The sequence below is a fragment of the Ictalurus punctatus genome, chromosome 25 (assembly GCF_001660625.3).
Source record: "Ictalurus punctatus breed USDA103 chromosome 25, Coco_2.0, whole genome shotgun sequence".
Classification (NCBI taxonomy): domain Eukaryota; kingdom Metazoa; phylum Chordata; class Actinopteri; order Siluriformes; family Ictaluridae; genus Ictalurus; species Ictalurus punctatus.
Genome location: NC_030440.2, coordinates 4004597 through 4018489, shown reverse-complemented (window position 1 = coordinate 4018489; position 13893 = coordinate 4004597). Strand labels below are relative to the sequence as shown.

Here is a 13893-nt window from a genome sequence, read left to right as displayed (position 1 = left end):
AAAGCTCATCTCATTGAGAAGCTCACTAAACACATTGTAAACCTCAGTGTTTTTATGCAATTTCAGTGAGGCATTTTACCTCGTCTTTGGTCCAAGTTAAACTGCAATTCGTATTGCGAGTCATTAGCAAAACAAACCTGCTTTTTACATAATGAAATTCCCATCATACATTGCTATACAGGTTGGTTCGTTGGTCAGATTGCTTTCTCACCACTCCAGAATTCGTTTGCAATCTGAACCTCGTTGAGGTGGTTTCAGACTGATTGTTTTGAATCGGAGCGTTTTGCAAGCGTGATTGCCGTGCTCATGTACGTCTAAATGATCTGAATCAAGGGAGAAAACGCACCAGGATCAGAAACAAGTGCTCCAAACGAGCCAGTTGTGAAACCGCCCTAAATCAAAAAGCATGCTAGCTCTTAAATGTGCTCAAAATAGACAAACTCAGACAGCAGCGAACTTTTCAATTGGACAGCTCAGGAGTGTGCACATGCTGCCCGAAAATGCCGCCTACTTAGCTAGGGATCTGCCTTGTAATTGGAGCACAATGTCAGATCTGTACCATGCAAATATTACAATTCCATCAATATACACTTTTAAGTGGGGTGAAATATGAATGTACAACAACACACATAATCCAGGGGCTAAAATTGGTAAACTGGCAAACTGCATAACAACAAGGTAGGCTAGTCCAGACCTGGAGAACACACCTCAACATGACTGCCTTGGCAAAACACACAAGCCTTAAGAGCCTCAAGGTCCCTCGCCATCTGTCACATCCCAGAACTGAGGAATGGTGGGGATGAAGCGAAAGTCGCTCAAGAGTACAGTAATCCTTTCAGCCTGTGGTAGAGAGAGATGAGGTGATTGCTGATTGCAGGGAAAGCGCAGGTGTGTGTAGCGAGCCACTGCTTGTTCATATTTTCTGAGGGGGTTATGGTTATAGAGTCTTGCCCCACAGCAGGTGTGTAGTATTCTAGACCTAATGCTCGACTTCTCAATCTCTACAAAAGTGTAGACGTAAACTAGCACACTCTGTCAAACCGCACACAATATATAATCGTATGTAAGTACAGTGATGAGATTATAACATAATAAATAGATAATGAATAGCGAATCTGAAATCAGACTCAAAAATCTGCAAATGTGATGGTAATCTTTGTTTAAAGATGTTATAGTTTTCATTTCATTTAGGCATTTCCAAATTCTCCATAGTGTGTGAATGTGTGTGTGACTGTGTGTGTGTGAATGTGCCCTGCGATGGGTTGGTACCCCGTCCAGGGTGTGCCCCTGCTTTGTGCCCTGAGTTCCCTGGCATAGGCTCCAGGCTCCACGCAAGCTTGTGTAGGATAAGTGGTATGAAAAATGGATGGGTGGATGGCTTTACACTAAATCTGTTCAGTGTGAAGAAACTGAAATCCCCCTTCTTTCAAGATAGCCACTGTTGTGTCTTGATTAAGACCCTCAACCCTGAACTTGCTCATCCCTGTGCTTGGAGTGGATACAGCTTCAATTACAAATCATTTTGGATAAAAGTGTGTGTGCCAAATGAGTGATGTTCATGTAAATGTAAATGAGAGCTGTAATCACTCGCAGACAAACTGAATATGATGTATACAGGAAAGGAAACCGAGACAGTTCTGCAGAGAAGTCCTCTTTTCCTTTTCCCCCTCCATCAACTCCTTTATCCCCACTATCTCTCGGTTTTTTTTTCTTGTTTTTTTTAAGAGTCTCTTCTCGTCTCATTATCCGAGAAGCTTCAGTCTAACCATCTTTCTCTTTCTATACTAATGAAAAGTGATGGCTCATTAACATCCAATCACAGCAGATCAAAGCAGGCCATCTCTCTTTCTGACTGTATCTCATTCTGATACCCCCCTCCTTTCTTTTTCACTATCCCCCTTTCTCTCATTTGCTCGGTTTCATTTGCTCACTGTGTCTTTTTTCAGTTTTTCCTTGTCTGTCTTAGTTCAACTCAATACAGTGTAGTGGAGCATTATTTATGTGACAGAACAACATTGACACAGCATCACAGCGTTTCTCTCTCTCTCTCTCTCTCTCTCTCTCTCTCTCTCTCTCTCTCTTGCCCAGTCTCCATTCACCGCCACTATATCGCTCTGTGCTTCTTTCATTTTCTTCTTTCTCTTCTCTTTTTATGCTCACCCTAAGTGTGTTTTTGTCAAGACTCAGTTTACAGAAGTTTGTAAATCAGGCAAATAAAAGTCTGTGAAAACAACAACAACAATAATAATAGTAGTAGTAGTAATAATAATAATAAAATAATAATAATAATAATAAAAATAATAATTAATCACAAATGAAACATCTGTAAAGTAACAATAACAGTATACAACAGTATATAAAATGGACATCTTAGCACCGTGTGTGTGTGTGTGTTTGCGCAGCTCCATCTGTGTGTGCTGAGACAGCAGTGAGGTAGAGACACTCAGTGTGTGGACTGACAGCTCGTCCCACCGAGACACAATACGAGTCAGCAGGAACTCTCACTGTCCTGACTCTGTGTGTATGTGTGTGTATGTGTGTGTGTGCTGAGACAGATGAATCAGTGTAGAGGGGAAGACTGAAGGAGGAAAGCAAAAGAGTGAAATAAGAAGAGAGAAAGCAGGACAGAAAAAACAGGGGGATAGGGAGAGAGAGGGTGGTGAGAGAAAGCAAGGACTGATGCAGAGAAAGAAAGAAAGGAGAGACATGGTAAAGGAGAGTAAGAGAGAGATGATACAGAGGAAGAACAAAATTGCGAGATGGAGAAATGGTGAAAGGTGATCATTTAGTGAACTTGTATTTATTGCATGATTTGTCCTTCATTAATAATACATTCTGCCTCACTCTGTGTTTGGACAGGAATTATAACTCAGAGATGCAGCATCTCTCCACTCAGGAGACACTGATTGGAACCAAAGTGTGCAAGTGAGCCGAGAAGAAAGGAAGCGCAGACGAGATTGACACAGCTCCCTTTAAAAGCAGACAATCTCCATCTCCACACCTGGTGCTCTCATCTACTTTAGCCATTTAATGGACAACTAAACAGCAATAATCTCGCAACACAAATCTGCTGGACAAAACAACAAAAAATCAGCACGTCACAGCATCGGCCCGTCCCTGACTCGCCCTTGATGCTCTAGTGTCCCATGCTGATTAAAGTGGACACAGATGGACAATCCAAATACAAATAAACACAAAACAGCTAAAGCTAACACTTCCTCTTCCCTAATCTGCTTTATCTCCTTCTCAGTGGCATCATGGTGTCCCATGCCAAGACCATCATATCAGTGGAGGACAGACAAGCAAGAAACTGAGACACTTGCATCTAAATAAGAGATACTGTGACTGACAAAAAACAACAAAGAACAAAAAAACAACAAATATCCATTGCGTGCATGATATCCATCAGGTAATTAAAGTGGACATAGATGAATAGCAAAACCCAACACACTGGACAACCAATGATATATCCCACTTCCTCCATGATTGATTAACATGAATAAACATGACCAAGTGGGTGCAGATTCATGTCGAAGCATGATTTTTCCCTAATCAACTTTATTTTTTCCATGGTATCCCCATGTTGGTAAAAAAATTAATTAATAAATAAGAGCAAACAACATAATACTAAATAATGATAATAATAAAACATAATGAACAAAATATTAACCCCATTTACATCTGTTGTCCCAATGGTGATCAAATTCGTGGGACAAAAGAAAAACAAGAGAAAATTATGAGCATGACTCATCCCTAGCCTACTGTATGTTCTCTGAGATGTCCCTATTAATAATAATAATTTATAATAATTGCTTAGTTTTATATAACGCTTTTCTAGGCACTCAAAGTGCTTTTACATTGTATGGGGTGGAAATCTCCTCAACCATCACCAGTGTGTAGCATCTACCTGGATGATGCAACGGCAGCCATAGTGCGCCAGAACGCCCAGCACACACCAGCTACTGGTGGAGAGGAGAGGAGAGGAGAGAGTGATGTAGCCGAATCAGGGATGGAGCTTAATAACAAGAAAAATAGCTGCCTCATAGCAGTTACTCATTCCTAACCTCCTTATTTATTTCCTCCATGATGTCCACATGGTAACTGGAGCAGACAAATTTGGATGAATGAACCATTAAACAAATGGCAACAAAACCAACACTTTGCTTTCTCGAATTGACTTATTTCTTGTCATCCTCACTGTGATTAAAGTGTACAGGAGCAGACAAGCAGGCAACATAAAAAGAAAAAAAAATTGCTCACAAAGCTAACTTGCCCCCGTTAGCTGATTAGAGTGGATGTGGATGGACAAACAAGCAAACCACAAAATAGCAAAACACCCCCATCCCTGACTCCCCGTTATGTCTTAGTGTTGTGATTAAATTGTTCGTGGACAAGGGACAAGATGCGGTTGTGGACAACGTCCTGGCGCTGGGTGGCATTGGTGCTGTTGGCTTGGGCGATGCTGCTCTTCTTTATGGGTGGCCACCTGGTGCGTGAGAGCCAACACACACATGAAACGACACACACACGACGAGAGCTCGCCAACATCCTCACCAAACTTGAGCGCCTCAAACAGCAGAACCATGAGCTGCGGCGTATGGCGCAGGCTCTAAGGTAAGAGTGTGTGTTTCTGTGTGTGTATGTGTGTCATTTTGTGGGGGTTTATTTTGGAGTGCGGGGTTGTGATACATTGTAACTCTTATGTAGATTTTGTACTTTCTACAGTGATCCTACATAAATGCTGTGTATGTATGACTGATTTCAAAAACAAATCCATAATCAGATTTATGAACCTGTGACTTTAGTTATAACCAAAATTCCACATATTAATTAAGTAATAAAACACAAAGCATTTTACCAATGTTAACAATTTTTATTTACATTATCAATCGTACATTTTATTTGTTTATAGCTGGAAAGAGCCATTCCCTCACCAGGCTCTTCTTTTCTCTCTTGAATTTAATAAAACAAAACATGCAGCCTGTCATCTAATCTGCTGAACACAAACTCTGTGTTCTGTACTGAAGAATTTCCTATGGTGGAAGACTTAAAGCACCAGCTTTACCTCTGACTGTTACAAAGCACTGACACTGGAGACTCCTTCCTCACAGAAAACCTTGCCATATCAACACTTAGACATTGTTTTAAATCTGTTCACACAACGTTGATAAAACATTCATAAATGAGGCCCAGTGTTTCCAATTCTGAGCAATCTTCTTGTCATAGTTAAGGCTTTCTTTCTGTTTTCCCCATTTGCCCTTTCATCTTCTTTATTTTGGTTATGACCATAAACCTGTTTCTGAATATGAGTCAGAAATGGTGAATGGTTTCAGTATTAAATACTGCTGTGTAGTGACTGCTTGGTAAGACCTGACACACAGATATTTTCCAGACATGACTGAGAGTTTAAGATGAGACTTACAGTGTGGTGACCATGAATGTAGACCCCTGACTAGATACTGACTATATACTGTTCCATTGGAACATATGTAAATTAAACATTTACCTACTAGCATGGTTACCTATACTACTTACACAAAAGTCAGGTAATGTTACACAGTTTTCAAACATCTCATATAAATGAATTGTGCTCTTCATCGAATTTGTTGAAGCGCCATTCAGAAACGGTATGGTTTATCAAAATTCTGTGACTGGCTTTTTGTCGTGAATGTCTCTAGATGATGCACGCCAATTTTCTTGCAAATCGGACAAACAGCCAAGGACGAGTTCAAAAAAGTAGGATTTTCAGACAATTCAAAATGGCGGAAAAATTTTCATGACAGAAAATGACATCATAGTGATCAAATTGTCTTGAGCCAAGGAATCTGAGGGAAAAATTTTGTTTTTAGGACTCACGGTTCAAAAGTTATTAACATAAACGTGAGTGTAAATTTGGACAGTGGGTGGCGCTAGTGGAATTGAGTTAGAAACTCCACATTTGTTGGATTAACAGGTCAGTCTGTCCTTTATCTGTGTGCCAAATTTCATAACTTTCCTGCAAGCGGTTCTATGGGCTATAGACTCAAGAGCAGAAGAAGAAGAAGAAGAGGAAAATTAACGAAAACAATAGGGGTATCCAACCAATCGGGGCTTGACCCCCCAATAATAATAATAATAATAATAATAATAATAATAATAATAATAATAATAATAAAAACAATTGAAACATCTAGCCAGCTTTGGGTTTTGAAGCTAAGCTTTGTGTCTGTGCAGAAAACCAGACATTTCTGCCCTCTAATTGTCCTGACATACTAAAATAGAGTGCGCACACACACACACACACACGCACGCACACACACACACACACACACCACTGAGGAGTGTACATCGCCCTTATCAGAGTGTTACGAGGCGTAATGGAAGCTGTTAGCCAGCTGTCCGTCATCTTTAAGCCATTGACTTTCTTCTCGTGGTGCGCGCACACACACACACACACACACACTGCAGAACAGTGCTGACAGGGGGGGGGAGGTCTAGAGTTACTGCAGTTACCAAGTACATTATACTACATTATGTTTATACCAGTGACCAGTTTATCTGTCTGTCTGTCTGTCTCTCTCTCTCTCTCTCTCTCTCTCTTTCTTTTGTTCTGTCTTTCTGGTACACTGTGATCCTAATATAGTGAGGGAGTCCCTTTTGTTATACTATAAAGTATGCAAGTATACAATCTGTTTTATTTTATCTACAGTTGCCCACAGTTGGATAATTTATTCTCACATCTTGTCAAATGGCTCTTGTGTCTGTTTTAAAGTTTTCTCTTTCCATCTGTTCAACGTGCAACAATACTCAGCCAGGCAGAAATATGTTTAGTGGCTGTTCAGCTTTTTATCTGATACACTATTCTATTTTAGAAGCAGCTATAAAGTGAGCACAAACCAAAGTGATGTCTTATTGTGCCAGTGCCATCCCCTTAGTAATACAATATGTCCAATAGGGATGAAATTCAGTGCCACAATCTGTATCTGTACTCAGATTTAATCACAAAATGGTTGAAGCCTGAAGGTTCCAATGCAAAACTGGAAAACTGGAAAAAAAAAACTAGACCTAGATCTAGTTGATCTCAACTAGAGATCTGTGATCTTTTAAGCCCGCTCTCGTTGTTTTATTATTTTTTTTTCTAAATTTTGTTGGTTTTAAACAAACTGAATGAATGAAGGAATAGTGTAAATGCACCGCACAGTTCTACATCTTCATTATTAGTACACGCTTTAATTCAATTTCGTATAGTATTTGTATAGCACTTTTAACAATGGACATTGTCACAAAGCAGCTTTACAGAAAGATATGAATTCAGCATGTACATTATAAATGTATGAATTTATCCCTAATGAGCAAGCCAGAGGTGACGGTGGCAAGGAATTTGTATTTCCTCATTTGTAAGTCGCATTGGATAAAAGTGTCGAGCTAAATGAATAAATGTAAATGTAAGTAAAAACTCCCTGAGACGATAACCTTGAGAGGTACCAGACGCAAAAGGGAACCCGTCCTTATCTGGGTGACACCAGATAGTTTGATTATACACTCAATTCCCTTCTATAAGTGTGTACTATATGATCAAAGTGCAGTTGTGTAAGCAGGAAATGCATTATAGACTTTACATGAAGTCTGCTGTATTTCGTTGAAGTTATCAAGTGTTCACTGATGGAGAATTGAGTGCAAAACTGTCTGTGGCAATTTCAGTCCTAAAGCTCCTGAATACATATTAAGTACATATTAGACTAAAAGACAAACCATTATGTTCATTATGTTCAAAGTGGCAACCAGGATGCTACTATTGTTTACCAGATGACAACACAGTCTTCGCATGTATGGAAAAACGTGGTCTGTAAGACCCCCTGATGAAGATCCACATATTTCATAAATGTTCTAGAGAAGCCTTGTGATCATAAAGTAACTACGTAGGCTATCACAAGTCGACTCTGTACAAGTGTTACGAATATGCTAAGAATTTGTTGCTACGTCATGTGGGATCCTAGTCGCGGTGCACCCCTCTAGCCTTAACTAGAAGCCATGCAAACCTTTTGGACATGCTATCTTGTAGTACATCTCCTATTCATATCTGTTTAGAACACATTATCTGTTCATTCTAAAGATTTATTACATCCCAGTGACGCCTTTGACTGGGAACTTCTGTCTATCATGTATCAAACAAAAGCTGATGCGTAAACTTCATGTTCAGCACAAACGTGAACTTGTGTAAACTTCATACAAGAAGCCACTGTTAATCATTATATGAGACACCCCCACACTCTCTAATAATGAGGAACACTGGAGTTTATAAGTTGTGGTAACCACAAATATTGTCTTGGATTTATGTGACGAATAAAAGAAAAACTAACATGAAGAAAACTGTTGGATCAGTATGAGCTGCTGTATAATAAGTGCTCAGGCAGTCACAGTCTATCCACTACCTGAGACAGGGCTACATCTCTGTTTATGGCTTTAATCTTGTCAGATATGCAAATTATTAGAGGATGAATGCATACTAACTGGAAAAAGTTAGGCACTTTTAATCTGTGTGCCAAGCCTTCTAAATTAGCAGCTGAGATGGCAGGAGGTTGAAATGGGGGTGTTCCCAATTTACATATTCAAATTATATCCTTCGTTATTTATGAGAGTAAAGATGTAGAGGTGTTGTTCATTATTTTCAGAGTTTCTTGTGCATTAAAAACACATTAAACAATGTTTTATTCTTTTAATTGTTGAAAATTCATACATCCCAGCATGACTTAAGAATATACACTTGGTTTATGCATATCAAATAACTGTATTCATGCAGAGACATTTTTAATATTCACCACCATGATGAGAGAAGCTGTAAGTCACTGAGGGTAGTGAGGTCCCTAGGGCACTTCAGATGACTGAAAGAGGGAAGCATCGTAGTGTGTTCAGCGTTCAGTGCAAAGGCCTTGGCCAGAGGGTGGAAGTGAGTGAGACCTGAGGATTGAGTGTGTGTTTAAATGCAGAAGATAGGACAGAGTGATGGATGAAGAGTGAAGAGATTGAGGAGATGCCAAAGGGAGAGGAAAGAGGGTGTAGGGAATGAGAGGGGGGAGAGCAAGAAGAGATGGATGAGACAAGCCACAAGGGAATGACACAGGGAGAGAGCGACTCTGATCATAACCACATCTGACACTGACCTCTGAGGGAGAGAGGGAGAGAGAGAGAGAGAGAGAGAGAGAATGACACACAGAATGACATCTGATTCATAAAACATGTGGTGATTTGAGCACAAATGATAAATCAACCTCAGCTGTGTGAAACAAGCTTTATTACATATTATGTGCATACGACCCGCCCCTCATACAATCCGCATGAGTCATGCCCTAATTTATGCAGGTGTTTTATTGGTGATAGTTAGCCAATAAAAATAAAATATTCAGCATTCAGGAAAGAAGTACACGGAGAGAAGAAAATACATTTCAGTGTCACTAAACCTCATTAACTATAGTCTGTTTTAGGTTCCCACATGTGTAACTGTGATTATCAACGTTATTCAATATTTTTATTATTATTACTTATAGTCCTATATTATATTCAGTATATTATACTCTAATAAGTATAAGTATATTATTACTTATCCTACTTTTCTGATGATTTTACTTTTGATTATTATTTTAAAATCTGGAAATTGATGAATAAGGAACTGTTAATGGAAATTGCCTACACTTGTTTTACAATCAGATCTGATCATATGCAAGTGATGTATGGAATAGATAGATAGATAGATAGATAGATAGATAGATAGATAGATAGATAGATAGAGAAGTAGTTGCAATCTACTGTTCAGCACAAACGTGAACTTTGTGGTGAACTTCTGATAAACAGATTTATGAGATTGCCTTCTCCGAGAAGCCATGTGACACATGCTCCTTTAAATTTGTCCAGAATAAGGACTCTCAGAAGACAGCTGTCCTTATGCTGCCCTCAGATCTGGACAGATTTTATCTCAGGGGCACAAGTGCTCTGTAAAAATTGTGCCTACCTCTGCAGCCTTCTCTGGAAAGGGACAGTCCAACTTAACATCTTAACTGTGTTTTGATGAAATGAAGCTTTAAACGAGGTCAAGCTGCGGCTCAAACTCATTCCCTCTGTCCTGGCGTTTAGCGGTGTCAGCTCTTTTTCTTACGCGCCTACACACACACACACACACAAGCATGGTGGCTTGGACATCCCTGAGTGCTCTGCTTCGATGTAATAACGTGGTCATACAGCCCCGCTTTATTCCCATAATCCTCAGGCACTTTTGCATTTCCATTTATATGTGTGTGTGTTAAAAAGAAGAGCCATGTGCTCAATTTGAAGTGCTGCTTGTGTGTGTGTGTGTGTGTGTGTGTGTGTGTGTGTGTGTGTGCGTGTGCGTGTGTGCGTGGGCGCACTCTGCAGTGTTATCAGATCACACATTCCACATACATATGTATAAGCAGCAGGTTCTTCATGGTAGCTGATTGGATTCTCACATGAACTCTCTAGCAATGCCAGCAAAATATGAGCTATGAGAGCTTATCCTCTGCTGATGTCTCTAATGTCACATATCAGGATGTGGATCTGTAATCCATGTCACGTGCAGTTTTGTGTAAATTACTCAAAAAGCGTAATCCACTACAGATTAATAATTACTACTTTAAAATTGTAATGTGATTACATTACTGGACCCACGGTGGCTTAGTGGTTAGCACGTTTGCTTCACACCTCCAGGGTTGGGGGTTTGATTCCCGCCGCTGCCCTGTGTGTGTGTGTGTGGAGTTTGCATGTTCTCCCCGTGCTGCAGGGGTTTCCTCCGGGTACTCCGGTTTCCTCCCCCAGTCCAAAGACATGCATTGTAGGCTGTATGGCATGTCCAAAGTGTCTATAGTGTATGAATGGGTGTGTGAGTGTCCAGGGTGTACCCTGCCTTGTGCCCCATGCTCTTTGAGATAGACTCCAGGTTCACCACGACCCTGAAGGTTCTATACCCTAAGCGGTATAGAAGATGGATGGATTACATTACAGATTACTGCATGTAAAAAGTAACCAGATTACTAATTACTGTACTTTCAAAACCTACAAAAATACACTAAAAAGTGAGACTTATAATTCTTTCTATAATTTTAGATTGTATGACACGATCAGAAAAAGTTAGATTTATCATGACACATGCTTGGAGTGTTGTCTCTGTTTGTAGGACTACCAGACCGATAAAATATAAAACATTTATAACTAGGCTAGTTTGGTGTCGCTAGCTAAGGGGAGGCACGGCTAAGCTATCATTGTATGGGTTTAGCTGCTACAGTGCCATGCAAAGTACATTACCTTTCCTTATGCTCTGCTCGTATCATGTTCACATAAACTGGAACTCATATAGACATTTACACACCTTGTTTTCCTGCTAAGCATCAGAGGATGTTACTGTTTCAATTTCAACCCTGTTGAGCTGTCAGCCAATAAGACACGAGTATTTCCACATATTTTCCTATAGACCCTGTCTGATTGGTCTCGCCTCCGTTCTGTCTTCTTCTACTGACGTTCAGTTGCGTAGTGACAAACCGCTCAAAGTAGAGAATTATTCGGGGCTAAAGAAAAAATATTTGGGGCAAAATGTGATTTATGTGAAAATGCATTTTACTTAATATTGTTTTCTTAACAATAAATGTATAACATAATTTATTACGTAACATAATTTTATTGACTTCAGTAACTGTAATCAAATTACATCAATTTTAGATGTAATGCATTACATTACTGCGTTATCAGAAAAAAGTTATTTGATTATTTGATTACCCAACTCTGCTCACAAGTCCATTTGTAGCCTTGTAACTCAGCACTGTTGAGTTCATAAGTCTAATTGATCTGAAAGTGTTGATTGATTTTCTATAACCACAGCTGTGACAGTAGTGCCGGCTGCAAGACAAATCACCGGTTTGTATTAAAGCACTCATTTGGTGTTATCGTTTCTGTAGTAACAACTCATTCACAGGGACTTGCATTGAGGACTCTTAAGTGTAAAGGAGACTCAGGACAGTTCCCCTCTATACCAGCAGAGGTCCCATTCTTCAGACTTCTAGTGTTACCTCTGCTAATCACACAGGCCACTTCCTGGTTGTTCCCTATACAAAGTGCTCATGGACACTCACAAATTCCGAAGTCTTCCATTATGTTGTATCTTGCACTCTTACTTTGACTTTGCTTTTTGGAAATCCCTTTTGCTTTGATTACTGTTTTGGACTTTGTATTAGATTACGCTATTGGATTGTGGACTGAATGTTTTTATTAAAAACCATTTTGCAAATGGTTCCTCATATCTCTTATGAGGTGGTTAGCATGTTTGCCTCACACGTCCAGGGTTGGGGGTTCGAATCCTGCCTCTGCATTGTGTGCGCGGAGCTTGCAGGTTCTCCCCGTGCTATGGGGGTTTCATCCCAGCTCTCCGGTTTCCTCCTTGAGTCCAAAGACACGTGTTGTAGACTCCAAGTTATTCGTAGGGTAATAGTGTGTGTAAGTGTGTGTGCGATTGGGCCCTGCGATGGATTGGCACCCCGTCCAGGGTGTCCCCCGCCCTGTGACCCGAGTCCGCTGGGATAGGCTCCACGCTCCCCGCAACCCTGTGCTGAAAAAAACGATATAGAAAATGATTCATAATGATTCATAACTGATACATTGCAGCTTCCTATAAAGAGATGTTAACATTTATGAAAGGAATCTCCAGTGTGAACGTTTTATAACAGTAAATCAATTTCCCACCACAAGAAAGTCTTTACAACATTTCAAGTGTTTTATTGTCTTATTAACTTATTAAGAGAGTTTTCCCACTTTGATTGGTTCCTTGGTGTTAGAGGCACTAATTTACCATCACTAACTAAAATCTTTTAATTAAAAACTTCAATTTAAGATGTAATGTATATTTTTTCTTTAACAAATAACATTAACATTTATTTAACATTAAATGAAGAATTTGAATCTGTACTTCAACTTTTACTACACTTAAATCTGAGGTTTTTTTTTTTTTACCACTTTTACCACCTCTGGTTGTTCTGTCCTTGCAGGACATTAAGTATGGTTGGCTAGTGTCTTCATGTGTTTAAATGCATGGTGATTGTTCACTGTATTAGAGTTATATTATACAATGATCAGCCATAACATTAAACCCACTGACAGTTGAAGTGAATAACATTAATTATCTCTTTACAGTGACACCTGTCAAGGGGTGCGATATATTAGACGACCAGTCATTTCTTGAAGTTGATGTGTTGGAAGCAGGAAAAATGGACAAGTGTAAGGATCTGAGCGACTTAGACAAGGGCCAAATTGTGATAGCTAGACGACTACTGATATGGGGGGGGGGGGGTGTCACGCCTGTGGTACAATACAAGCTCATTTATCCAAGTGATATAAATAATTTAATCGATGGCCAGAATGCATCCTCGGTTGTAATTTAAGAAGCAGAAGGGTTTGGGAATGATTAGTACATGCTACATTTACAGCATGGAGCTGCATCAAGCCACCATGAAATACTGTATATGAACCAGTTGGAGCGTGTCCCAAACATATCAAATGAAGAAAAAAAATCATTTTGCAAAATTCAGTATGGAGCAGGGATTTTTTTTCTTTCTCTGGTTGTTATATGAGAGGAAACAAACATTGGTGAAATAAAGCCCAGACATAATCTGCTGATGTGTTCACCCCGGTTATATGTCTATGACACCATGTTGTCCTTGATATTCATACATTATCCGTGTAATCCGTAGTGGAGACTCAATATTTTGTCTCTTCAGTAGATGATCAAACCTAGGAAGAACATGGTCGTTTTCTCTAGTGGATCTGATGGAAGGGTTGAGAAATTGGTGTTAACAGGATGTTGGAACATGTTAGAGTGTGTATTGCTGTGCATTAAGGCAGTTTGTGAGAGAACAAATT

The 13893-nt window shown here is 39.6% G+C and overlaps 1 protein-coding gene across 1 annotated transcript in view; it reads left to right on the top strand.

Moving 5' to 3' along the window:
- The window catches only part of fut8b (fucosyltransferase 8b (alpha (1,6) fucosyltransferase)), a 174856-nt gene that overhangs the window by 104963 nt on the left and 56000 nt on the right, over positions 1-13893 (top strand). Inside the window, exon 2 of the mRNA XM_017455408.3 lies at positions 2860-4614. Coding sequence (XP_017310897.1) covers positions 4403-4614 — 212 coding nt within the window. The 5' untranslated portion in view covers positions 2860-4402. The remainder of the gene's footprint in view (positions 1-2859; positions 4615-13893) is intronic.